The following is a 24,886-nucleotide window of genomic DNA, read 5'->3' as shown; positions in this document are numbered from 1 at the left end:
TTTCAAATCATTGTGAATCAGGATGCCGTTTGAAAAAGATCAATATTTGTTACAGATAATACGCTGGGCAGCTCACAAGCTATAAACCAAACATGCATAGATTTCCACACAGAGGCTTTCTGTGATCCACTCACCTCGGAGTTGTGAGTGGATCCATTGGTGTGTAGAAACCAGACCCCCCATTCCTATCACCCATCTGTTTCATGCTCTCCTGCTAGCTTACAGTTCTTCACACCTCCAAACTAACATTATTAGTGCATCAAAAATGGTGATCAATACTGGAGCTATCCAGCCGTACAGTTTAGATCCAGATTCCAGCTCAGATGAGGAAAAAAAAAGACGTTCATGGATCTATTTGTCTACAAGTGGATGCATCAGAATGGAGCGGAACAGGGAGCTTGATAAACTCCCGAGTCACAACAATTTGAAAAAAAAAAAAAAAATACTCAGAAAGGCAACTTAAAGCTTTTAATCTTTTTTATCTGTCCTCCATTATTAGAAACATGTTATAGGAATATGTTAAAAACACGATTTTCATTCAAGTGGGTCTCTGAAACACAAAAGAAAACCTTAATAAATTCAATAAAATGTAAATCCCAATACAAATATAAATAAACTGCCTCCTCTTCAGTTGGTATAGGGTAGGGATTGAGCTGCTGATGCCTTAGTATTAGGGGTGTAACGATTCATTGGAACAACAATTTGATTCATATAAAAGTTTTTGGCTGCCGATACGATTTATAGTTGATATTGGTTCATTTTAAATGATCCGTTTAAAAGACAATCCAGGACGTATTTAGCCAAAACTTCATCCAGTGTGACTCAGAGATAAATCCTTGTACTGAACAGTGCAGGAGAAGTTTTCCAGATTCCTTGGATTTCTTACTAAATAATCAAGTGTAAATGAAATATGTGTGCAAACAAACAGGAATTAATGTCAAATCCATTCACATTTTAGTTTCCTAAAGTTCAGCCCTCTGTTGTTTTTTCACATTTAAATAATCTCAAGGGAACATTCTTAGAACATTCTACACACTGTGTGTTCACGTCATTGATTCATTCAGAGTGTTTGGACTGGAATGATGGTCGTGTGTGTTGTCTGCATTGATGACACTTGATTGTTTTTACTTTAGAGTAAAACAAATCTACCACGTCTCAATCAAAAATGATATTTTACAAAATGGATATAATCGATCATTTTGAAAGGATTTGACTGTGTGTCGATTCAGCTCGATTCCATCAACAACTTGCCTCACACACATTTTTGTTGGAGAAATCCATTAGACTAATCGTTACATTTCCAACTTTTTATGTTTTAGAAAATAGAAGAGAAGTTCTCTGAAAAATAATCAAAGCTTCTGCTTTGATGGTATGAAAAATAAAATCCTTTCAAGCATTTCCTCCCTTCTACTTCCTGTTTGTGTGCGATGTTCATTCTAAAGCCGACACAGATCTGTGGTCTCCTGGACTGAGAGATCGGGTGTTCAGATCCACAGTGGGGGTCGGACCAAAGACTAACAATGGGAGCCAGTGTCTCAGGGCATGGGGGGGGGGCATAACGATGAGATGAATGTGTAGTAGTGTGTAGAAACCTTTGAGACTTGAACTGTGTTTTAAATATAAAAGAGTGAAGATAGGAACACTTCTAAAGCCACAGAAAAATCCCCCTCAGAGTCTGTTCAGAGTTTTATTTAAAAAGTTACATGATCCCTTTTGAAAACGTAAAGCTCACAGAAGCAACACATTCTGTCGCAGTTATACGCCAAACATTGAAACACAAACAGCAAATGTCAAAAGCTCCTGATGGCGGCGACTCCCACCTCTGCTCTCTTCAGAGTAACAGACGTTTCCTTTATCAGCGAGTCTCACAGCAAAGCTGGAGCCACATGATAGACGGGGAGGGGGGGGGAGTGTAAAGACCAGGAGTCACGAGGAGCTATGCTGCAGCAACCGGAGGAGAAAAAGGAGGAGTGGATTTGGTTCTGAAAAGCTGTGGATACAAAGGAAACTAAAAAAAAAAACAGCTAAAAAGGAGGAGCATGAATGCAACACATGAAGATAAAATGATGTTGTCATTTAGGGGCTTAATGCTTCATTTCATTACAAACAAAACCTTTGACTGGAAAGACTTTGAGGGTCACAGGAGCAGCAAAGACCTCAGACGTCCTGAACCTTCATGGCTTCCTGCGGCCAGCTGTACGTGTCCACAGTGAAGGAGTCGTAGTCGGGACTGTAGACGTGGGAAAGCACGAACGCCTCTTTGTCTTTCGGTTCAGGGTAGAACGAGGCGATGTTGTGTTTGTATGCGTGGTTGACGATCTGGCAGAGAAGGAAGAAGTGATGAGGACACAGAAAGATTCTCATTTTCCTCAAAAAACAGGGCTTCGATCCACAGCTTCTCTAGTTAAACACCTGCAATGATTAAAAAAAAGTGTTTATGCTTTTAACTTGTTTTTGTGGCATCTTTTTGACAATGAAGGACGTATAGAAGAAAATAAAGCTTATAATTGAATTTCTGAGTATTTCTTTACTCAAATCGTGAATCAGGAGCAGACGAAACAAAATGCTGTTAGAAAAAGAGCTTGATGTAGAAAATACGCTGGGATGACCACAGGCTCCCTGATTCTGATTCATCCACTTGTAGACAAATAGATCCATGAACGTTTTTCTGCGTCTGATCTGGAATCTGGATCAAAACTGTACGGCTGGATAACTCCTATACTTAACATTTTTGTTGAACCACTAATGTTAGATTGGGGGCGTGATGGACTGTAAACTAGCAGAAGAGAGTGTAAACAAAGAGCTCTCAGCAACAGGCATTTCTAATTTCTTTAATTCCATAAGCCAAATATTCTGTATTTGTGGGGTTTTAGGCACTCATTTGAAGCTGGTTACTTTGAAAGCATAACTGTTAAACCAGGAATCTGAAATCATGAATTGTTTGAAGAAATTCTACATTAAAGCCTTTTAAATGCGCTTTTTCAGTGATAAAAACAAAAAATCTAAGAGAGATTTTTGGTAAATGGCTGAAAATAATTGTTGATTACAGGTTTTAGTGCACATTTTTCCTCAGATATGTCAAAATTCCCTCCTTAAAATATAGCCTGTATAGTGCAGGACTTTCTACTGGATTTTAGAAGCAATTCAGACGCCATGCTCTTATTTATCCACATTAAAATCCAAATATGACTTCACAGATTTCACAAAGTAAAACTATGAGCATTTTAAAACGATTATTTATGAATCCACTGTGTGCTGATGATGAAAATGTGGATGGTTTACTTAAAAATATACATTTGAATAATTTTTTTTTCACGAAAATTGTTTAAATGCAATGCATTGTGGTCTATCTTCCCCATTCTAGTGAGCATTGATGCAAACAGGTTTTTGCAAAGACTTCTGGGAAATTTCTAGGGCTCTGGATTTTGGAATTGTAGATTGGGACAGCACTACAAAACGGCGAACTCACTATATAGTGCACTATGCTGTGAAGGAATTTGGTACAAAACCTTTATCAGTGGTGCTTTGAGCTGAAACTTGTAAAAACTTTCCTTTAATGAGTATAAAGTTTTTGAAAGATTTCAAACTTTTTAAAAAAAAATTTAGGAGGATTTTGATTTTAACAAACCAGAAAAGTGAGCAAACTTTAAGAAGAGGAGGAGGGAGTGAAACACGTGGATGAAGATGAAGAGTTGACACGCCAACATGAGGAAGATCACTGAATGTTTTCAGCACACCCACACAAATAATGAACCATGCACTCTCTTTTTCGGACCAAAATATGATCTACTTATAAGTATTAAACCCTTTTAAGGGATCCGAGCTGTCAAACATTTTCATTTGAAGCAAGGCCAAGATTAGACCAAAATGTATCAAATGATCACATTTTTTCATAAAAAAGAAATAGACATTCATTAAATCAAAGAAGAATATATGATAAAAAGTTTAATTTAGTTTTAGTTTAATCCAAGATGTATTAATGAAAGGTTCACTTTTGTTCAGTTATGTGAAAATCAGGAAAACAAAAGCAGTTTTTGGGGGAAACCTGACATTTGGATCTGAACTTTGGTGAACTTGGAGTCATAGTTTGCAGAGACAGATGAAAATCATCCTTCAGTATGACGACTTAACCCCCTTGACCCACCTTCACTGCGATCTTAAAGGACACCTCTCTGATGGTGCTGAGAGGAGGATACAGCCTCCCCTCAGCCAGGTGCTCCTCCGTCACCATGTCAGCGATTGCCTGAAATACAAAATACAAAAAACTTTCAAATGGTCCTGCTTTCTACAAAAAAAAATCATTGAAACTTCCAAGCACAGCCATTAGATGTCCTCGTAATGCCAGAACACAGGCGAGGAGTGAGCACTGTGGTTCAACTTTACTAAAAAGATCATTTTTTCAAAGTGTGGAACCCAATGACAGGAAGTTCTCTCTAGAACGGGTAGAAGTGAAAAGATCCAGACGAAAGTCGGCCTTAAAGCATGTTTAGGTAACACCTTCACACCTCTGCGGTGGTGAGGAAAATGTCGTCAGATATGTGGCGAACTCCGCAGGCCATGATGCCCAGAGCCACTCCGGGGAACACGTAGGCGTTGTTCCCCTGTCCGGGGTAGAAGGTGCGTCCATCAGCCAGCGTCACCTTGCTGAACGGACTCCCGCTGGCAAAGATGCCCCGCCCCTGATCAAAAAAATAAACAAAAAAAGAAGAAGGGAGAGGTTCAAGGTCTGTCGTGAGTGTATGAAGTCAACTGATTACATCACAGGAAGACGTGGAAAACTGCAAGGACCCTTCAAAGGAGAGACCTGCTTGAAGCATTTAGAGGTGGATCTCCAGACTGCGTCGGATTCAAGAGTTTTCTTTTTTCTTGCGTTTCAAGTTTATGTTTGGATTCAGACTGACAGAACATTTCAAGACCAAGAAAAACGTTAAAGTTGCTTTTTTTTTTTTTATTTAATCATGCGGACGAGATGTTTTTCTCACTTTGCCTATGAATAATGATTTCCCCCCGCTAAAAACGTACCAAAATTTACTCACAGCTTAATATCCAGTGAAAATAAATCTTGGGCAGATTTTGTTTACCTAAACTAGGGGTGGGCAAACTACGGCTGGATCCGGCCCGCCTCCATGTTTGGTCCGGCCCACTGAACAATATCAGAGACCCATGTTTTTTGTTTTTTTATCTGGCCACACGATCAAGACGTGACATTTTCTTCCCCCCTTCTGCAGTCCGTGATTCAACCTGAAACCCTCTAAAAATCTCTGTCAAACAGAGATTTTTGTCGATTCTGTCCCTTTCTACGTCACAGTTCATCTTTCCCAGTTTAGCTCGTTCTTTTAGAGCGATTATGCTGCATTTTTTAAACAGCGCAACCTCTTCTGTGTCCTGATTGGCTGGAGACCTTGTCAATCAATCTCCTATGTGTCTCCTGTACAGAAACGCGGAGCTCTTCAGATCAGAAATCTTTGATCGATCAGATTTTTGTTTTCATTCTAAGATCCTGGACCTCATTGCTAGGAAGGTTTGAGAATTTAAACAAGAGAGTAAAGTGTGAAAATGTTCATGTCTGTGTGAGAAAAGTGTATTTAGGCAGTGAGGAGTTTTACTGCCATAAACATCAGTAATCAGACTCCGTGGATTTCACCGATCACGGGTTATTTTTCGAACGTAACTCCTGCAATAAAAGAGGGAACTCTGGTCCGGGTAAAAGGTAACACAGAAATATGTGTAGCTGCAGCAGAAGACAGAGAAATGTGCTTTTTCATTATTACTGGATGAGAAACAGAGGCGCAGAACACAGCGCAGCTGCGCAATTTCAGACGTGTGACGCAGCCCTCAAAGTCTCTGCGGAATTATGACGGGAGAGGATCGATTATTTTATTTGTGTTTTTTTTAAATGTATCAGTATACGTTTCCTGAAATTTTGTCTTTGAAAATCATAGTGTTATTTGGTCATTGCTTTATTTCATAAATAATGTTATTTATTTTATTAAAAGGATCCTGAATGAATGAAACTTTATTCAAATAGCACTTTAAAACTCCTTGAAGGTTCCAAAGGGCTTCACAATAAAAAAATGATCTAAAATGGGAACAAAAGTTTTAAACTAAAAACTCTAGAATATTCTGTTTTCAATCCAAATGTTTTCATCTACATTCCATGTTATATCATTCTCACTCCACGCATTTGCTCCTGGTCCGGCCCTTCTATCAAATTTTAGAACCCAATGTGGCCCGAATGTAAAAATAATTGCCCAACCCGGACCTAAACCCTAATCGGTAATACAGAAAAGCTAAATAATTTAAAACTTGCTGTCTTGTAATTCCATATGAAGCCATTATTTTACAATCCCAAATTGTTCTGGAAGGAACGGAGTGTGTGGGAAGCAGAAGCTGGACCTGTCGGATCGTACCTCTGTGAGCTTGTAGCACTGCTCTGCCGTGCACTCTGCCTTGCTGGTGGGATTGCTGAGTGCAAAGATGATTGGTCGCTGGTTGAAAGCTGCCATGTCTGTGATGATCTTCTCTGTGAACGCTCCTCCAACTGCAGCCACTCCTGCAGGACAGAGTCCAGCCTCAGTTCTCTCAAAGACCAAAACTGTGAATTAGCTTTGATGTTGTTTTGGAATGTGATGCAGATGTTGCGACTACACACACAATATTTGATGCTGACAAACAGCTTATGTACAACATTCCTATATTTTACAAATCTTTAATTCTCACAACTATATTTCTGTAAAATGTGAGGAAAAAAGAGAGATGTTGGAATGCCAAAGGGTGAAACCTTAACATCAGACTCTGAGAAAGAGTGAATCATTTGGATTTAAGTGTTTAGAGAAGTCGAGAGGAATACATTAGTGGTGTTTTTGAAACAGCATCTTCCCCATGCAAGCCTTAATTTGGACTAAAGTACATTTCACATTCAGTCGGCCAACAAATGCTGCACAAGGATTTGCAAAGTGACAAGAACAGAGCTGGTAAAAGTTGGTGACAACACAGATGTGGGAGTGCAGAATCTGGTCTGGGTTTTTTGTGTGAGGAGCATAAGGAACGTCTAACTTTAGATTAACAAAGGTAGATTTTTCCTTTGCAGGAAAACACAGACAATCTGACTTTGACTTAAGCCGTCACAGGCACCAAGCTGAGCTTTTAAAATAAATAAGTGACTGAGTCCTTCAGGGCGCATTAGGTTAATGTGTTCTGGATCATTTGTTCAGACAGGAGATAATCAAACCCAGAATGAACCCATGCATGAACTGCTTCCTCGAACTGTGCTTAGTTGGTTCCATGTGGGTTCTTCTGAAAATGGGATTCTCCCAGACATGGAGATCACTGGGTAACCCTTGTGCTATCCTAGGCACTTTAGCATTGGGAGTTGGGTCATCTAGACCCACTAGACAGTGCTCTGAACCTTTTTTCTTCAATGATTTGGGATCTTCACTGGTGTCCATGGGTTACATGAAATCTTTCCACCTTTATCCATCTTTGTCATGGTAGGAATAACACGTCAATGCAAGGGTGGGGTCATCTAAGATAGCACAAGGGTTAATGGTGTCTGATGCTGTGGGTTTTTGGGTTGGCCGGGCCCTTCAAGGGTCGTATCTCAATGGGAGTCCAGGTGTGTCTTGCTGTTCCCTTGAGGCTCTTACAGCCACCTCAAATGATGTCATGAAAATGGAACGGGTCATTTAAGAGTTGGTACGACCCGTCGCTGGCAGAATGCTCGTGGATGAAAATGTGAACAAACATTTTGGCTCTAAGGGTCGCCGAGCAGTCTAAGCACCTAAAATGTTGTACAGGTTTACCCATTTTTCGCCCACAGACAGTCTGTATCCACCTGTAAGGACAGATGTGGCTGAAGCCAAAACTATCCCTGCTCAACTAAATGTCCAGATGTTCAAGCAGACGCTGTAAACAGGATGACCTCAAGACAACTGTTCTTCTGACTTCCACCTAATCTAGTTTATGGGTTTAATAAATTATTGACATCCAAATCAATCTTTATTTGGAAAATTTATACAAATTCTTTAAACCCATGAATCCAGTTTCCTTTAAAGTTATATGAAGAAAGAGAATTCTTCGTATGATCTATAGATCTCAACAATTTTTAGCTACTCAACTAAGTGTTAATTATCCTGTTGTCTCATAACTTGATAAAAACATTATTTCTTTATGTTATTTTAATTGATTGTGTTACAGCGAGTTTTGGAGCTTTCATTCCTGGACACCCAAAACAAAGGGATGAAGGAAATGTTCATTGAGGCCAACATCCTTCTTTTCTGCAGTATTTTCTGGCTGGAATCTTAAATGAGGCAAAGAATCATCAGAGAGCAGCGACACCAGCAAAAGTAGATGATTTGCTCAAAGCGAAAAAAAAAAGGATCCAAACAATGAGCCCTGGGGTTTCCCTTGAGCCAATATGTCTGGAATCTCCATAAACAAAGAAAAAAAGCCTCTTGGAATAATCCTCGACCATCTTCTTACCTATGATCGCGGTGGGTTTGATGGTTTGCACCACCTCCTCCAGCGTCTTCAAATGAGGATGGTCATGAGCAAACTCTGCCTTCTCGTGATTCACGTGGCTTCTTCCCTGCAGAAGCAGAATTCCTTTGAGCTCATCTCTGAGTGGGACTTGATCAAAGAGAACAGGAGAAGCCGCTCTACCTTTACGATGAGACCTTTAGAGTCTACCATCCAGATCCTTTTGGCAGCCTCCTCTGGACTCACTCCTTCTTTGGCCATTGCCATGATGAGTAGGTGTGCAATACCCAGAGCAGCCTGGTGATGAAAAACAGCTTAGCTAGCTTCAGCTACAATGAGCTGCATCTAATCTGTACTTTGAAACCACATGAAGGATAAATTGAGTCACCTCGCCCGCTCCCTGGAAAACAAAAGTGTGCTCTGACAGTTTGTTCTTGGTGATCTTTAGAGCGGCCAGGATCCCAGCCACAGCTACGGACGCCGTGCCTGCAGGAGAAAAGGAAACCGTGATTTTCTTTTAGGATTTATATATGAGGATAACCAATGATTGCAACACAAACGCACAACTGAAGACTCATAGATTTACTCACTTGTATCTGTTTACAGTATTTTTAATAGTATTGTGTATCTGCTCCCCCCATAGCCGAGTGAATACATTAAACCTAGAGCGACTGTTATTATCTGTACTGGGAGTTCACAAAGAATCTGGTATGGGTGGCATTTCAGAACTCTGCCCTCACAACCTGGAATCATTTAAAAAAGGATAAGGAATTTTAACAAATCTGGTCCGAATGATCAGGTTTAACTTTTGCTCAGAGACTTGGAAATGACAGCTGTCATTTATGAATGTTTTAAATAGTGTTTGAATTGTTTTTTAAAGTTTTGTATTCATTGGTTCCACTTTCTGGGCCAGGAGTCCCAGGTCATAGAGATTGGTAATCTCAATGGAACTAATCTGGGTGAATAAAGGTAAAAGTCCCACTCCGGTCATCTTTTTATCTACTGTGAAAGCGACCCCCGTGGTCTTTTAATTATGATTAAGCCGTTTTTAACTAAAAATGAAAAAACCTGTGTTGTTTTCTAGGACATAGTTTCTGCAGAGCAGCAGTAGTTTATTAGAAATTCAACTCAGAGTTTCGGGTTGGACCGCTGGTGCGGAGTCTTCTTGTCCCATCATCCAATTGTTTATGCGCTCTCCCACTAACTAACAGCCCCTCACAACACCAACCAAATATTACTGATGCAACAAAAATAGTGATGAATATTGAAGCTATCTAGCCGTACAGTTTGGATCCAGATTCCAGCTCAGATGAGGAAAACAAAGACGTACATAGATCTATTTGACTGAAAGTGGATGCATCAGAATGGAGCGAAGCAGGGAGCTTGTGGTCCACCCAGCGTATTTTCTACGTCACAAATATAATCTTTTTCAAGCATTTTTTCATCTGCAATGGCAAACGATTTTAATAAACAAATATTTGAAAATGCTATTTTAATCTTCCTTTTCTTAATATATGTTCTCCAATAATAAGCCACAAAATCCTGTTAATAAACACCATAAAAACATTTTCAGTGGGTTTTTAATATTAATTTTAAAAAATTAATCCATTTAAAGGGATTGTTGTCATCTAAACAGTTAATTATGAAGTTGTGATTATGGTGAATGAATTTTTGCCAATTTGGTCTTTTTTATTGGTTTTCATCTGCAGTGAATCAATGAATAGTACTAAATGTTAACAGCAAACACCAAATCTAATGAGAGTGGCAACGTTGTTGAAATAAGTGTTTGAGGGAAAGTTTTAACCACCATCTGTGGAACAAATTGAACATCATTCTGAGTTCTGTTTTCACCTAAATCGTTAATAAATCATAAAAAATAGATTAAGCTTTTTCTGTGCATCAGTGAACTATTTGTACTAGAATTTGTGTCTGATAAAGTTGATGTACTAATGTGGCTGAATCCCATGAGTAATGCGGTACCTTGGATGTCGTCGTTGAAGGTACAGTAGCGATTCCTGTACTTGTTAAGGATGCGAAACGCATTGCTGTTGGCAAAATCCTCAAACTGTATGAGGCAGTTCATCCCGTACCTGCAAAGAAGCAGTCATCAGACACGCACTACGATCAATCATTGACTGTACATGAGAACTGGACCGATTCACCCCTCCCCCGTTACGCTCCAAACAGGAAGTACCTGCTGGTTCCAAGAAGCATAAATCCCATAGACTTCTATAATGAATTTAACAGCTGTTACTTAGTCATTCTATAAAACATTCTAACTCTAATACCTTTTTAATATGTTTTTGATCCTTTTTTTTCTCTTTGTAGTGAACGTTATTCAAGTTATAAACTCAGTAATCGGATGCCTCATTAAAAGTATCTGGTCTCGTGTCAAACATTCAAATCCTTTGACAGATTCTCCCTAATCAAGTGGTAGGGGTGTGGCCTGCCAACAAGCTCACCTCTGAAATAGCTCAGTGGTTGCCATAGAAACAATAACTCAGACCGATCATTGCGCACTAACTTCGTCTGGTTCCAACATGGAGACGTCCGTATCGTAAAAAATATAGTGACTGAATTAACTCATTTGGTTGGAACCAATAGTAAACCATTTTCTATGGGTGACGTCACGTTCACTCAGTCCAGTTTTCATATGCAGTGTTTGGAATCAACTTGATCTGGAACAGAACGACTTTATCCTCACTTGTCTGTGACAGCCTGCATGAATTCATCAATCAGTTCGTCGTACTCCTTTCCTCTGATCCTCTTGTGCTTCAGACCGATGTACAGAGGGTCATCCAGCAGCGCCTGCACACATGCAGAGCAGAGAAATCCACTGCTTTTACAAAAATATGAAGCTTAGAAAGTCAAGGCTTTCTGCAGCTCTCAGGTAACTCTCACCTGGTTGTCAGTACCAACATCCAGGAGTACAGGGAGGCACTGCTGCGGTTGAACGCCGCCACAGGCTGTGTACAGCGCCAGCTTCCCAACTGGAATCCCCATCCCATAACTGCCCAGGTCTCCCAGTCCGAGGATTCGCTCCCCGTCGGTCACAACGATGGCCTGGATAGACACAAACTCAGATCAGCAAAGACGCTTGGCAGAAAAATGCAGCCTGGTTTTGAAATTGATGGGTACCCTGATGTTCTGTACAGGCCAGGAATTCAGCATGGTGGCGATGTGTCCTCGATCGTGGATGGTGATGAAGAGTCCTCTTTAAAAACGCAGATCAGTAAACAAAACAGAAAGACAATTATTGGTTCGCTGAAGGAAGTCAGCAGATCTTATGCATATTTTTTTGTACAACAGTCAAACTTTCATCTCTAAAACATCATGAACCAGTAGAGATCTGATTTTTCATCCAGATTGTGCTGCATTTGATCTTGTTTTTTTTTTTCCTGCTGTGTTGAAATTAGTCGCTGCTGAGCACATTTGATCACATTTAGGATTAAAAGAGCCTCACCGCGGTCTCCTGAAGGCCAGTCCATACTGCTGGCAGGCCAGCCCCACAGTAGGAGTGTAGACGATGGGCATGAACTCCTCAATGTCAGAGGTCAGCACGCGGTAGAAGAGCTTCTCGTTCCTGTCCTGCAGCGTCATCAGTAAGATATATCTGAAACAGAACACAGCCAACACGGCTGACTCACATCAGGCTTTACAGGAGTGAGATGCTCATCCACTAGCAAACAGATCCCCATTCTGACTGAAAACCCATGTGATGTTGATGATGATGATGTGAGAGGGATGAAGAGCTACCATAGGATACCATCAAGGTGGGAAAACCACACAATTTTCTATTAAAAAAAAACACTGTTCTGGTTTTAGATAAACAAGTTTTGTCAGCACATGAAACTTTATTTATACTGAACTCTGCAACAGACCCTACTGGAGCAAAAAAAAAACAGAACATATAAAAACATGAAAGAAACTAAAAAAGAATTAGATTTTGGTTAAAAGATGCAAATCTGTGAAAATATCTAACTATTCCAAATGCAGGGAAAATGAAAAATGACATTAAAAAAGAAAACAGGCAGGGCATGCTACAAGCTCCCTGCTGTGCTCCATTCTGATGCATCCACTTGTAGACAAATAGATTTATATATGTCTTTGTTTTCCTGGTCTGAGCTGGAATCTGGCTCAAAACTCTACGGCTGGGTAGCTACAGTATTGCTTGGCATTTTTGTTGCACCGGTTATGTTGGTTAGGTGTGAGGGGCTGCAAGCTAGTGGAAGAGCATGTAAACAAATGGCACAGTCATGGGGGAGGGGAAGAGGCGCAGTGTTGCTCCGCACAGACACTCCAGCCCACCAGTCGGAGGTGAATTTCTTTTTTTATAACTTAAGTTTATTTTTCTTTTTTGTTAACAAGATATAAGACACTTGAACATGACATCAAACGAATTGAATCTTACAAAGAGAAGAAAACGAAAGAAAAAGAATGATAATAACTAAAAATAAATAGATAAAAAAGACAAGAAAATAAAAAAAGAAAATTGAACACGTCAGCCACCATTCCAGAAATGTAAACACGTTATACATTGGCCTGTGAGTTTTTATATACAGTCCATTTGTCCCATTTTCCTTAAAATGTCTTTCTCTCAATCTTAAAGCAAAAGTCATCTTTTCCATAATATAAATCTCCTCCACTATTTCAGTCCAGTCTGTAATGGTTGGTGGTTCTGGCTTAAGCCATCTTCTAGTTATTGCTTTCCTTGCTGCAATCAGGAATATTTTCACCAAATACTGATCTTGAGAAATGACTGTTTCAGAAATGTTGCCCAGATGTAATACTATCTGCTTGAAGGGGATTGTGTAGCGCAAAGCGTTTGTTAAGAAATGATGAATGGAATGCCAAAATGGTCCTATTTGCGAACAGTTCCAGAAGATATGAGAATGATTTGCCTTTACTGCACCACACTGTCTCCAACACATCTGTGGATTTGCTGATAGTTTACTTTTAATTGAAGGTGTAATAAAGAAACGCATGAGGTTTTTCCAATTAAATTCCCTCCATTTCATTGATGTGGTAGAGGACTGAGTTGATGCACATGTTGAATACCATTCTTTCTCTGAAATAGTGATGGACATTTCTTTTTCCCACTTTTCTTTAACATATAAAGTTGTGTTTTTCTGACATGAAATGAGGCTGTGGTACAGTTTAGAGATCATTTTGGATGTTTTATGCTGGTACGCTCCAATTACTACCTCTAAGACTGGGTTTTGTTCACTCCCCTCTTCTGATCTAATTGCTTTGTTAAAATATTCCCTCACCTGGAGGTATCGAAAAAAATCATGGTTGGTGAGTCCAAATTCCACCTTTAAGTCCTGGAAGTCCCTCATCTTATTTTTGTTTGTGATTGTGGCAAAGGCTGTAACCCCCTTTGTTCTCCACTGATTAAATGTGGAATCGTCTTTTGCTGGTTTGAAGTCTTTGTCAAGATAAATCCATTTAAGTATTTTCTTTTCCTTTTTCAGCCTTAATTGCCGTACTACCTTTTGCCAAAGTTCCATAGTATATGTTGTTATTGGATTTAATAATGTAGTAATGTTGTTTGGTAAGTCCTCCTCTCCTAAAAGGGTCTGAATCGGGTGTCCTGATACACCTATCTCAATCTCTTTCCACCTGGAATAGTATTCAGAGTCACACCAACAGCAAATGTAGCGTATCTGTGCTGCAAAAAAATATAATTTCAGATTGGGGAGAGACATTCCCCCTTTATCTTTAGGCAATTGTAATGTTACATATCTAATCCTGGGTTTTTTCCCTTCCCATATAAATCTGGATATCATCCTGTCCCATTCTATGAACTGCTTGGAAGGTATTTCTATTGGAAGTGACTGGAATAGGAAGAGTAGCCTTGGTAAGATGTTCATTTTCACCACATTTATCCTATCTGTTAAATCGAAAGGGTAAGTTGACCACCTCTTAATATCCAGATTGATGTTTAAGTTAACTGTATTATAATTTTCTTCGTATAGGAGTGACAAATTTTTGGGTAAAAAGACTCCAAGGTACTTAATTCTTTTATTGTCCCACTTAATATTGTAGCTAGATGCAGTTTTTTCTGATGGGGAGTGGTTGAAAAGCAGGGTTTGAGTTTTAGAAATATTTAATTTATATCCCGCAAGAGAGTTAAATTCTTTCAGGAGTGTCATTAGTTTAGGCATGGAAGTGTTTATGTTCTTTAAGAACAGTAACACATCGTCTGCAAATAATCCAATTTTTTGTTCTCTGCCGTCAATTTTAATTCCTTCTAGTTCCTCGCACTGCCGGATGGCCTGGGCCAGTGGCTCAATATATAGAGCAAAAAGAGTCGGACTGATGCCGCAGCCCTGCCTCGTTCCTCTTTTTAACTCGAATCGGTCTGTGAGGGAGCCGTTTATTTTTATTCTAGCTGTAGGCTTGTCATAGATGGCTTTTATACATTTAATTGAGTTCTGTGTGAATCCAAATTTCTCTAGGGTTTGGTAGAGGAAATCCCAGTTCACCCTATCAAAAGCCTTTTCTGCATCAAGGCTAATTAGAGCTGCTTTTATTTTGTTTTTAGTTATGGTGTGAATTACATGCAGGCTTCTTCTAATGTTATCCTGGGTTTGTCTGCCTCTCACAAAACCAGTTTGGTCTTCATCAATTAACTCAGCAATAAATGTTTCAAATCTTTTAGTTAAGATTGATGTATAGATTTTATAATCCACGTTTAGCATTGATATTGGTCTATAATTAGTGCAATTCTGTCTATCTTTATTTTCCTTGGGGATTAAAGTGATTATTGCGTCTTTCCATGAAGGTGGAGTCCTACCTTCTTTGTGGGTATAATTTAGGGCTCTTAGTAAAAGTGGCATTAGTTCCAGTTTAAATTTTCTGTACCACTCTATGGGGAATCCATCACTACCTGGAGCTTTATTTGTTTTAAATCTACCTATTGCCTTTTCAACTTCTTGTTGTGTTATTTCCTTTGTTATTATTTTATTTTGGATTTGTCCTATACAAGGTAGATCTAGTTTGTCTAAAAAACTTTTAATTGCTCCCCTGTCAGTGGCGCCCTCTTGTGAGTACAAACTGCTATAATAACAGTAAAAGGTGTTTTCTATTTTTTGTGGATCCGAATGAATTTCTTGAGAGAGTGGGTCTTTGATATTTGGGATTGCAGAATCTACTTGCTGCTTGCGTAGCTTTCTAGCTAACAATCTAGTGTATTTTGGGCCAAGTTCATAATGTGTCTGCTTCATGTATCGGGCTTTCTTTTCAATTTCAAAATCTAAATGTTTTTCAATTTGTAGTTGCAATTTTTTGATTTCCTTTTGTGATTCATTATTTTTATTTAATTTAAATTCGTTTTCTTGGACTTTTAAATCATGCAATAATTTATTGTATGTTTCCAATCTTTTCTTCTTTAGATGTGTTGCCTTGGCAATCAGGTTCCCTCTCATCACTGCTTTCAATGAATCCCACAGTATTAATGGGTTCACGAGGCCGTTATCATTTTCATCCTTAAATGTCTTAATTTCTTGTTTGACTTGATCAACTATTGACTGATTATTAAGAAGTCCTACATTTAGTCTCCAGACTGTGCTTTTCAATTTACTTTCAAGATTTAGAGTTAAATAAATTGCGCTGTGATCTGACACATCCGCTACTCCAATTCTGCATTCATCAACTCTGTAATAATTTTCTTTCCCAATAAAAAAATAATCTATTCTGGAATGTACAGAGTGAGGTGCTGAGTAATATGTGTAGTCTCTATCTGTCGGGTGAAGCCCTCTCCAAACATCTACCATCCCAATCTCCCCAAGCGTGGTATTGAGCATTTTAGTTGCTTTTCTATTGCTTCTTTTTATACTTGTTGTATCGAGTTTTAAATCAAGAATTGCGTTGAAATCCCCACCACATATACAAATTCCTTCAGCCTCTTTTGTTATTATGTCAAATATTGATTTATAGAAAGCCATGTCACTTTCAGGCGGTACATAAACATTGGCCAAAGTCACAGTATAGTTTCCAATACGTCCTCTAACAATCACGTATCGTCCTTCTTTATCATTCACTTCTGAATTTTTTTCAAATTTAATTGATTTAGATACAAGAATAGCAACTCCCCTTCTATGGCTTTGTGTGAATGAGCTATAGAATATATTCCTATAACCAAATTTTGCAAGTTTCTCATGCTCTCTGGCATTTAAATGTGTTTCCTGCAGTAAAACAACATGAACATTGTCTTTTTTCAGCTTATTCATAACTCTTGCTCTTTTAATCGGATTCCCTAAGCCATTAACATTAAGGGACATTACTTTTAACATTTGGCCATACATGGAATTTGGGAAATATTCTTTATTGGTTGGTGGCTAGTCATCCTAAACAAACAATAAATTAAACTCTGAGCAAAAAACAATAACAAGTGTGACTGCATCACACTAAGGTACATCAAAAGAAAAAGTAAAGAAAAAAAACAAATTAAATCGACTCCCAAGGGTGGGTATTTTAAGTCCCCTGTCTTTAACCCCTCATCAGGTTTGGGGGAGAGCCTCTCTAAGAGAGAAATGGGCCCCCATCCAGAATCAGTGGTGCTTCCCATCAGGTACCACCAATTCTACCCAAAACAAGTTCCTAACAAAACAGGCATTGCTACTTTAACATGGGTGCTAATTGTTTATAGCGTCGAAAAAGAGTCAGCAGTACTCACGACAGGGAGTGGTAAATACTATACACCGTCTTTTTTTTTTTTTTTTAATCCATTATATTCTTCATGGTTTAGGCTTGCGCTGAAATTCCTGCAAGCGCCCCCGCGCTCGTAGTGCCGCATCTCTCTGGCGGCGCTGTGGGACGCGTTGCCATGGTGATGTCTGCTGGAGTTGCTGTTGCGGTGGAGGATTGTGTTCCACGGTTTGGACCACCTCTGGTTGGTCTAGCAGCCCTCTCTGGCGCAGATCATTCTCCACTTCCTCCGCGCTGTAATAAATCTGCGCTCCGTTCTCCCAGTGAACGCGCATGCGAGTAAAAGGCGTCTGGAAGCGGATTCCTCTTTTTTTCAGCGCAGCTTTAACTTCTTTGTACTCCTTGCGTTTCTGGACCACCTCTGATGTATAGTCGTGGTCAAACGATAAGATCTTGTCTCCCAGCTGGATTTTCTTCCTCCATGCGTTCCTGAGGATCGTTTCTTTCACCTTATACTGCAGGAAGCTGATGATTATAGATCTCGATGGCACTCCGGGGCCTGGTTTAGGGGCGAGAGAGCGATGTGCTCGCTGGATTTGCAAGTCTGTTCCTTCCTGAATCAGTCCTTCATTAATAATCAGCTTTTCCACGAACTGAATCACCGAGCCCCCCTCCGATCCTTCCGGCACCCCATAAATTCTCATGTTGGCTCTCCTGGATCTTGACTCCATGTCATTGAGTTTCTCTTGCAGTGACTGTTGTTCCTTCAGCATGTGTTGAAATGCTTCATTTGCCACTGCAGACCAGGATTCCTGTTCATCCAGCCGCGCTTCTGCTTCTTTTAGTTTTTGCCCTTGCTCCTCTAGCATTTGCGACGTGTTCGCTAACTGCTGTTCCAGCTGCAGCTTGAACTGCGTCAACTCCTCTTTCAGCTCTGATCGAAAATCTTCTTTGAATGTAGTCCATTTGTCGGTTAAATCAGATTTTAGGCCTGTTATTTGTGCACTTATCTCTCTCAAACTTAGCTGGTTTGAGGCTGATAAGTCACAGCCTCGTTCGTCTTCAGTAGCATTGGCCTTAGCCTCCGTGGCATCTTTCGCACTGTTTGACATCTGTGTGTGTTTTTCAGTCACCCGTTGGTTCTTTGATTTTGTACCTCCACTCATCATTCGAGTTATTGAACAAAACTGAACAATATCATTGAGTTAGGAGGGTTTAAATAGCCTGCTTTGAGGAGCTCTCACTTCATGCGTCCATCTCTGTCTGCTGCTGCGACCGGAAGTCCGGAGGTGAATTTCTAATGATCTACTACGACAAAGGTTTTGGATTTTGACTAAAACGGCATAATCATAACTAAAAGACCAATGGGAACACTTTGATAACAGATCAAAAGATGGTTGGAGTCGGACTGAGTGGAAAATGTTGAGGCAGGCACAGGTGAATGTCTGTTATTAAGGTGCAACGGGGTCAAATGAACAACAAAATTGTAAATAAAGCTGTAAATCATCTGCATAACGATGACTTGAAGTTGTTTTTTAAATCCAGTGACAAAAAGCATAATAAAACATCACTGGGCCAAGAACAGAGTCTTGGGGGACACTGGATGTCAGAGGATCAGGGCTAGATTAAGTTATTATTTTAACTGCAAATATTATGCCTTCAACCACTGAAGGACAGTCCCACAAGGAAGGACAATAAGACAGAGGTGGGTTTAGGATTTAGTAGGGATTCCTGTGTGTTACTGCTACTAGTAAGTCGTTCTCACACATGGAGTTCCACAAGGATCTGTGCTTGGACCACTATTTGTCACTATGTTTATTAAACAATTACAGTATGCAGAGGTTTACACTTTAAGGTGACAATTGTCAGGTATACTTTCACTTAATCTTAAAGTCAGGGTAAGGCAGATTAACATAGTCTGTGTAAATTCACTAAATGACATTCATATGTCTGTGATCTAATAGCCCCCTACAGACCACCTCATGCACTGAGGTCAGTGTTCAGAACCTGTCGATGGTTCCTCGCACACTTTTGGACCAGAGAAGTCAGATCCTTCCAGGCTGTTTCTCCTAAAGTCTGGAATGAGCTCCCGTTGTCCCTGGCTTCGCTGGACTCTAAATTCTTTAAAAGCCAACTCCAAACTGTTTGTTTTGCCAAAAATTTTAACTGAAGCTGTTTTTGTCTGGGCTTGGGATGATTGTTTCCATGGGACATGTTTTTGTCTTATATTTTTATGTTTTTTAACTTGTAAAGCACGTGGTGCTTCATAAATAAAATGGACTTACTTCCTTACTACACACTGCATTTACCGGGCTTGGGACCAGCACAAGCAGGACACTGGTTTGTGCCCTGTTGAGGCAGCATTTATCTTTTCTTTTTATACCTGTCTTTTGGTCCATCCTTCCATTTTTTGTTTGTATTTAGTTTGTATTATTTTGTTCAGTTTTTTTGTAATTTTATTTCTTTAGTTAATTTTGAATTTTGAAGGGTCATCGCGTTTGGGGGGGCAGTACTGGCATTTGGTGGGGCTTTGTCCGCCCCTTGCCCATGCCAACATCCAGCCTTGCATTACACTCGAAACTGTAATACGAAACTGATTCTTTTTAAATAAGAACATATTTACATTTTTTTAGGATCCAGTTGTATCAGTTAAGTCAGAAACTGGAGTTCTGCAGAAAGGAGTCGCTCTTCTTTTACTCAAACAGTCAGGATGACAGCCTGAACTGCACTGAAGATTACATTTTGGATTCATTTACTATTTCTTTTTAATCCTCAAGTTTTTTCACTTACTACTTTTTACTTCAGTTGTTACTTTTGCTTACGTAATATTCTTAAGTTGTTTAACTTTAGCCACCTCTGTCTGACAGTGAAACAATCCAGGGCTCACACAGTAAATCTGAGCTTTTCTAATGTCTGCAGTATAATCAAAGAATCACTCTCTGAATGTATTTGAAACATTCAATTCTTAGCTCTGCTTTACAAATGTTTAACGCTGCACTAAATCCGCTTGATGATTAGAAGTTAAAAAAAGAAACAAAGCCGCAGTGACAGCAGATGAGGCCGGCTCAAGAGGATTTAAGCCAACATGTGGGGCGGCTCCGGAAACCCCACATCTGTAACTGAACTGCAGTCTGAGCTACTTTGTGTCTACAGGTCTCACTTGTCCAGAGGGTTGGTGCGCGGCTCGTAGCTCTTCATGACTCGCAGCACTTGCACATCCTGGGAGAGGAAGCAGGGGGGCAGCAGGCCATGGATGCCCAGTTGTAGGCGCTCTTCCAGCGTGAATGCCATTCCCTGCAGGGCAGAGCACACGACTTAGAGCAGAAATGTGACTCCTGCCAGGAAGAGTAAGCATGGAGTAAATAAAGTCTCTGCAAACAAAGGAGGCTTTCAGTCCTGATTTTTATCATGTGTGCTTAAAACTGGCACTCAAATATCAAACAATAACCGAGACCTTAACACATTTTCAGTAACTGTCCACATAGAACTAGCTTTAACTTTCCTCTTGAAAGGGTTTGGAATGGTGAGTTTCAGATCTAGCACATAAGACTTAAATTTTACATTTTGAAATGATATTTCTAAGTTGAAATACAAATAAAATCTACAAAAAGTTTGTTGGAATTAATAGAATCTGGATAGAATTTTACATTTTATTTATCACAAAGCGGAATTTTCAGCTTCAGTCTAGACCACTTTTATTTAACACTATCATTTGGATGCAGTTCAATCCTTGAATGTACATGTGAACTGGACTGAATGACCCTTTCCTCCTGGCGTTCCAAACAGGAAGTACCTGATGGTTCCAAAAGACCAAAATCCCATATAAATGGCGTATACTTATATAGCGCTTATCTACCTACAAGGCCCAAAGCGCTTTACAGTTACAGACCCATTCACCCAGTCACACACACATTCACACACTGGTGGCAGCTCTGCTGCCGAACACAGGCACCCGCCTACCACCAAGGCTAGGTCACACTCAAAATGCTGAACTGGACCAAAGGCAACACTTCCTTTTCCTCTCTGAAACCAACTGAAAGGGGAAAGTAAATGGAGCCAGGCCAGTTCATCAAGTAACCACTAGGTTGCTTCAGACAAAAGGAGGTCTGCTTAAAAAACAACAACACTGTACTCCCCATAGATTTGCATGGACTTCATTGTTTATTTCATATTTCACATGAAATCTGAGCACAAATGGAATTGGGCTATTTGGATTGTAGAATAAATATAGAATCCTAGCTGTTCCAACTTACTTGACTCATTTGTTTTGAAACCTTTATAAAGTTCTGGGCGGTCCATCTTTGTATAAATTCACAGTACCAGACCACAGTATTCCAGAACCAGATACCACCTACAGAAAATCCAAACCGCAGTGACTCATGTGTTAGTCATCAAGTTAAGCGGTTGTTCAGAGAAAAAAGAAAAATCAACTGGCTGCATGATGGGAAGCTTAAGTTTTATGGATAGTTTGTTCAGTAAATAAGAGGAGAACAAACTTATAGCGGCATGCAGCTGGGGTACTTCTTTTTCTAGACTGGCAGGCTGCCCAAGCAGAGCTTGCATCTATGCGAGAGATTTGATCTATTTCAGCTGACCAATGGAGAAGGGGACCTGAACCCACTCCCCTGTCAGCTCAACCCCGATTTCCTCCTCTGTGTTCTGTACACTGCCTCACTTCAGCTCCATTCTTTCAGAACGTCTAGAGAAGGACTTCCTTTTACTTCAAATGGATTCATTAGCTTGTAAACTGGTGTGGACTGTAAAACTGTGTGGTGTGTGTTTACAACAAGCTATTATTTATCCCACTGAGGAGCATTTGGAGGAGAAGTGCTTGTCCAGAGCCTTCACAGCTCAGCCTTTCACTGTGTAGACTGAAAATAACCTAAAAGGCGGTCATGTGGCTGGAAAATTCTCAGAGTCTCAAAGAAGCAGAAAAAAAAGGCACAGCTTGACTAAAGCACCAAGAGCAGATAAAGACGGAGAGAAGACACTGAAGTGACAAACTGGTAATCAATTTATTTGATAAATAAAACCTTATTTGATCCTGACTTGAAGTCGAGTCATGGCATCTGGACTTCAAAATTTTCCTTTTTGACAAAACCTTTTCACGTTTATCACTGTAGGAAGTCATAAGTTGGATGTTTGCAATTGAGTTGCTAGGTCTGCAGAAACAAGGAGCTTAGTGAAGCTGAAGCTGTTTGCTGAGTCAAACAGGGGAAGGAACCAAGGCCTGTGTGGGCTGACATAACAACAAACTCAAATGAACTTTCCATGATTCACCTCAATGGTGGCTTTGAAGTAAAATGACAAACATTCATTCATTCAATTGTCTTTTTTGTAATTGTTATTGATAGAATCCAAACATTTACTGGGTCTTTATCTGGTTAAAAGAAGGTTAATAGTAAAGTTTTAGATAGAAACTAAAAGAAAATCTCACACAATTAGATCCATGTACGTCTTTGTTTTCCTCGTCTGAGCTGGAATCTGGATCAAAACTGCTGGATAGCTCCAACATTGTTCACCAATTTTGTTGCACTGTTAATGTTAGATTAGGTTTGTGAGGGGCTGTAAGCTAGCAGGACAGCTTGTAAACAGAGAGCTCTCAGGGAGATGGTCTTCCCGCCCACAAGTCAGAGGTGAATTTCTGATGAACTCCTGCTGCTCTGCAGAAACTAAGGTAAATGGCGTATACTCGTACAGCATTTTTCTACTACTACTCGAGGCCCAAAGCACTTTACAGTCACAGTTCCATTTACCCACTGATGGCTCCACTGCAAACCACTGGTGCCAACCTATAACAATCAGAGGCCATGTGGGCTTCACTGTTTTGACACTTTGACACATGGGTGGGCAAATCGAACCTGCAATCTTCTGATCAGAGGACAACCGCCCCACCACTGGACCACGGTGTAAGAAGGTGTCCTAGAAAATGACTGTTTTTTTAAATTTTGGCTATAAACAGCATCACCATAATTCAAACATCACAGGGAACGATTATCAAAAGATGATGGGAGTGAGGCTTTAAGTAGAAAATGTTGCGGCAGGCACAGGTGAATGACCTTTAGACAGATATCAATTAAATGCAATGGGGTCAACTGACCACCAAAAAAAATAGTAGTAACCGCTATGGATCATCTGCATAAAATATCAGAGTGGGTCTTTAGAACTGGAATCTTGTTAGGTTGTTTTTATATCATTTCTTGGGGATAAATTGTATACCGTTCACTTGTAAAGCCTGATTATTTTAATGTCATATGCCGTGACATTTGCAGGAACATCGTATTTATAAAGCAGGAGGACTGGTTAATTGAGCATGACTTCATACTCAAGGCCAAATCTTCTGTCAAGATAGTTTGTTCTGCTATTATATCTGCTTTATTGATTCAATTATTCAAATTTAATTTAAAATAAAGACATATTTCCAAGTTAACTATGTGTGTGTTTATTAAATTTGCCTCAGTTAGTTAACGAGTTAATTTTTGGTTATTTCACTGGAATGTTTCCATTTTTCTCAGCAGACACAACCATTGACTGTATGAGAAACTAGTAAATAATTGTTCTCTCTACAGTCAATGGACATAACTCACCTTGTTCAGGTAGGGGTTCCTGGTGATGTCATACCCTCGTTTCTTTGTGTACATACTGCCCTTGTGGCTCGTGCCGGAGTGGCAGACCCGCACAGCCTGCGGGCGGTGCGGGGCGGCCCCGTCTGCAGCCGGCAGAGCCGGGGAGGCGGCGGGCATCCGCATCCCGCCCGCAGCCCCGCGTCTGCACAGCAACAGAGCGGCTCTTCTCTGGAGGGAGTTCATGCTGCCTGCAGACCCCCACCCCCAGGAGAAAACACACATGAGCTGGTATAAGGTGACAAAAAAGTTCAGCGCGTCTCTCTCACATAAACAAACCGCTGAAGTGCAAGAATCTGACCCTATTTTTGCTAGCTTCAAACTGGGACACTTCTATACACATGAACAAAAGGTTTTGAGGTCACGCGCCCATAAGACAATTTGTAATTTATCTTAAGGTGAAGAATAAACCCGCCAAAGTGTTTTCGCATCCAGAGGAGTGTCAACTGTACCCGGTCTGTTAGCTATCGCTAGCTGCCGGTGACGTCAGCTTGCTTTCAGCTGCTACTGCTAACTAGCAAAACTGCCAGACAAAAAACCGCACTCACCTGAAAACTGTGGGAAGCTGCTGCACACCTGCTTTCTGTTCTCATAAGAGGTACCTTTGCGGATGCTCGCCGCTCTCACTGGTTGACGTTCTACAGAAGGGGGCCGCCGGGACAGCTGATTCGGGATCGAGGACAGAATTCACTTCCTCGGTCTGGTCGCCCCGCCCCTTCAGAGCTCCTCAGCAGCCAATCAGAGAACAGCGTCACATCCGGGAGGGCCGAGCCTCCAGCGCTCGAGCTCCTGAGTCTAAACTATAAATACGGGCCCCAACAACAAAGGACATTCAATAATAACTTTCTCTAACGAATGCACTATGAAGAAGAATCATGTGCTGATTTTCATTCATTTAATTATCCTTAAGGCTAAATGATTTTCTTCAAAGCATCACACAATCATTTGGAGGGAAAAATGATTACTACTCCACTCTTTATGTTGGTCTGGGCGCACAGATCCATAGTAAATTATGTAAATAGAATTTAAAAAACTCATTTAGTCAACAAGCTTTTGTATAGTTATAGATGACAAAAGCAGAAAATGTGAAAATATTCGTTCCATTATATTTAGTAAGACACAAGGGCTCCCTC

At 40.2% G+C, this 24,886-nt stretch overlaps 1 protein-coding gene across 1 annotated transcript; it reads right to left on the bottom strand.

Moving 5' to 3' along the window:
• Positions 1-1,672: 1,672 nt before the first annotated feature.
• On the bottom strand, positions 1,673-24,456 carry LOC101155546 (NADP-dependent malic enzyme). The gene is made up of 15 exons (XM_023950754.1): positions 24,302-24,456; positions 23,718-23,944; positions 20,291-20,424; positions 11,942-12,091; positions 11,617-11,692; positions 11,380-11,541; positions 11,183-11,286; positions 10,459-10,568; positions 8,867-8,964; positions 8,662-8,775; positions 8,482-8,587; positions 6,411-6,553; positions 4,506-4,679; positions 4,145-4,243; positions 1,673-2,319 (listed from the first exon to the last, which is right to left on the bottom strand). Exons 2-15 carry the CDS (start codon positions 23,937-23,939, stop codon positions 2,158-2,160), a joined length of 1,854 nt encoding a protein of 617 aa, XP_023806522.1. The 5' UTR covers positions 23,940-23,944; positions 24,302-24,456; the 3' UTR covers positions 1,673-2,157.
• Positions 24,457-24,886: the final 430 nt, after the last annotated feature.

Source organism: Oryzias latipes, chromosome 21 (assembly GCF_002234675.1).
Source record: "Oryzias latipes chromosome 21, ASM223467v1".
NCBI lineage: Eukaryota > Metazoa > Chordata > Actinopteri > Beloniformes > Adrianichthyidae > Oryzias > Oryzias latipes.
This window is presented reverse-complemented; position numbering and strand designations above follow the sequence as displayed.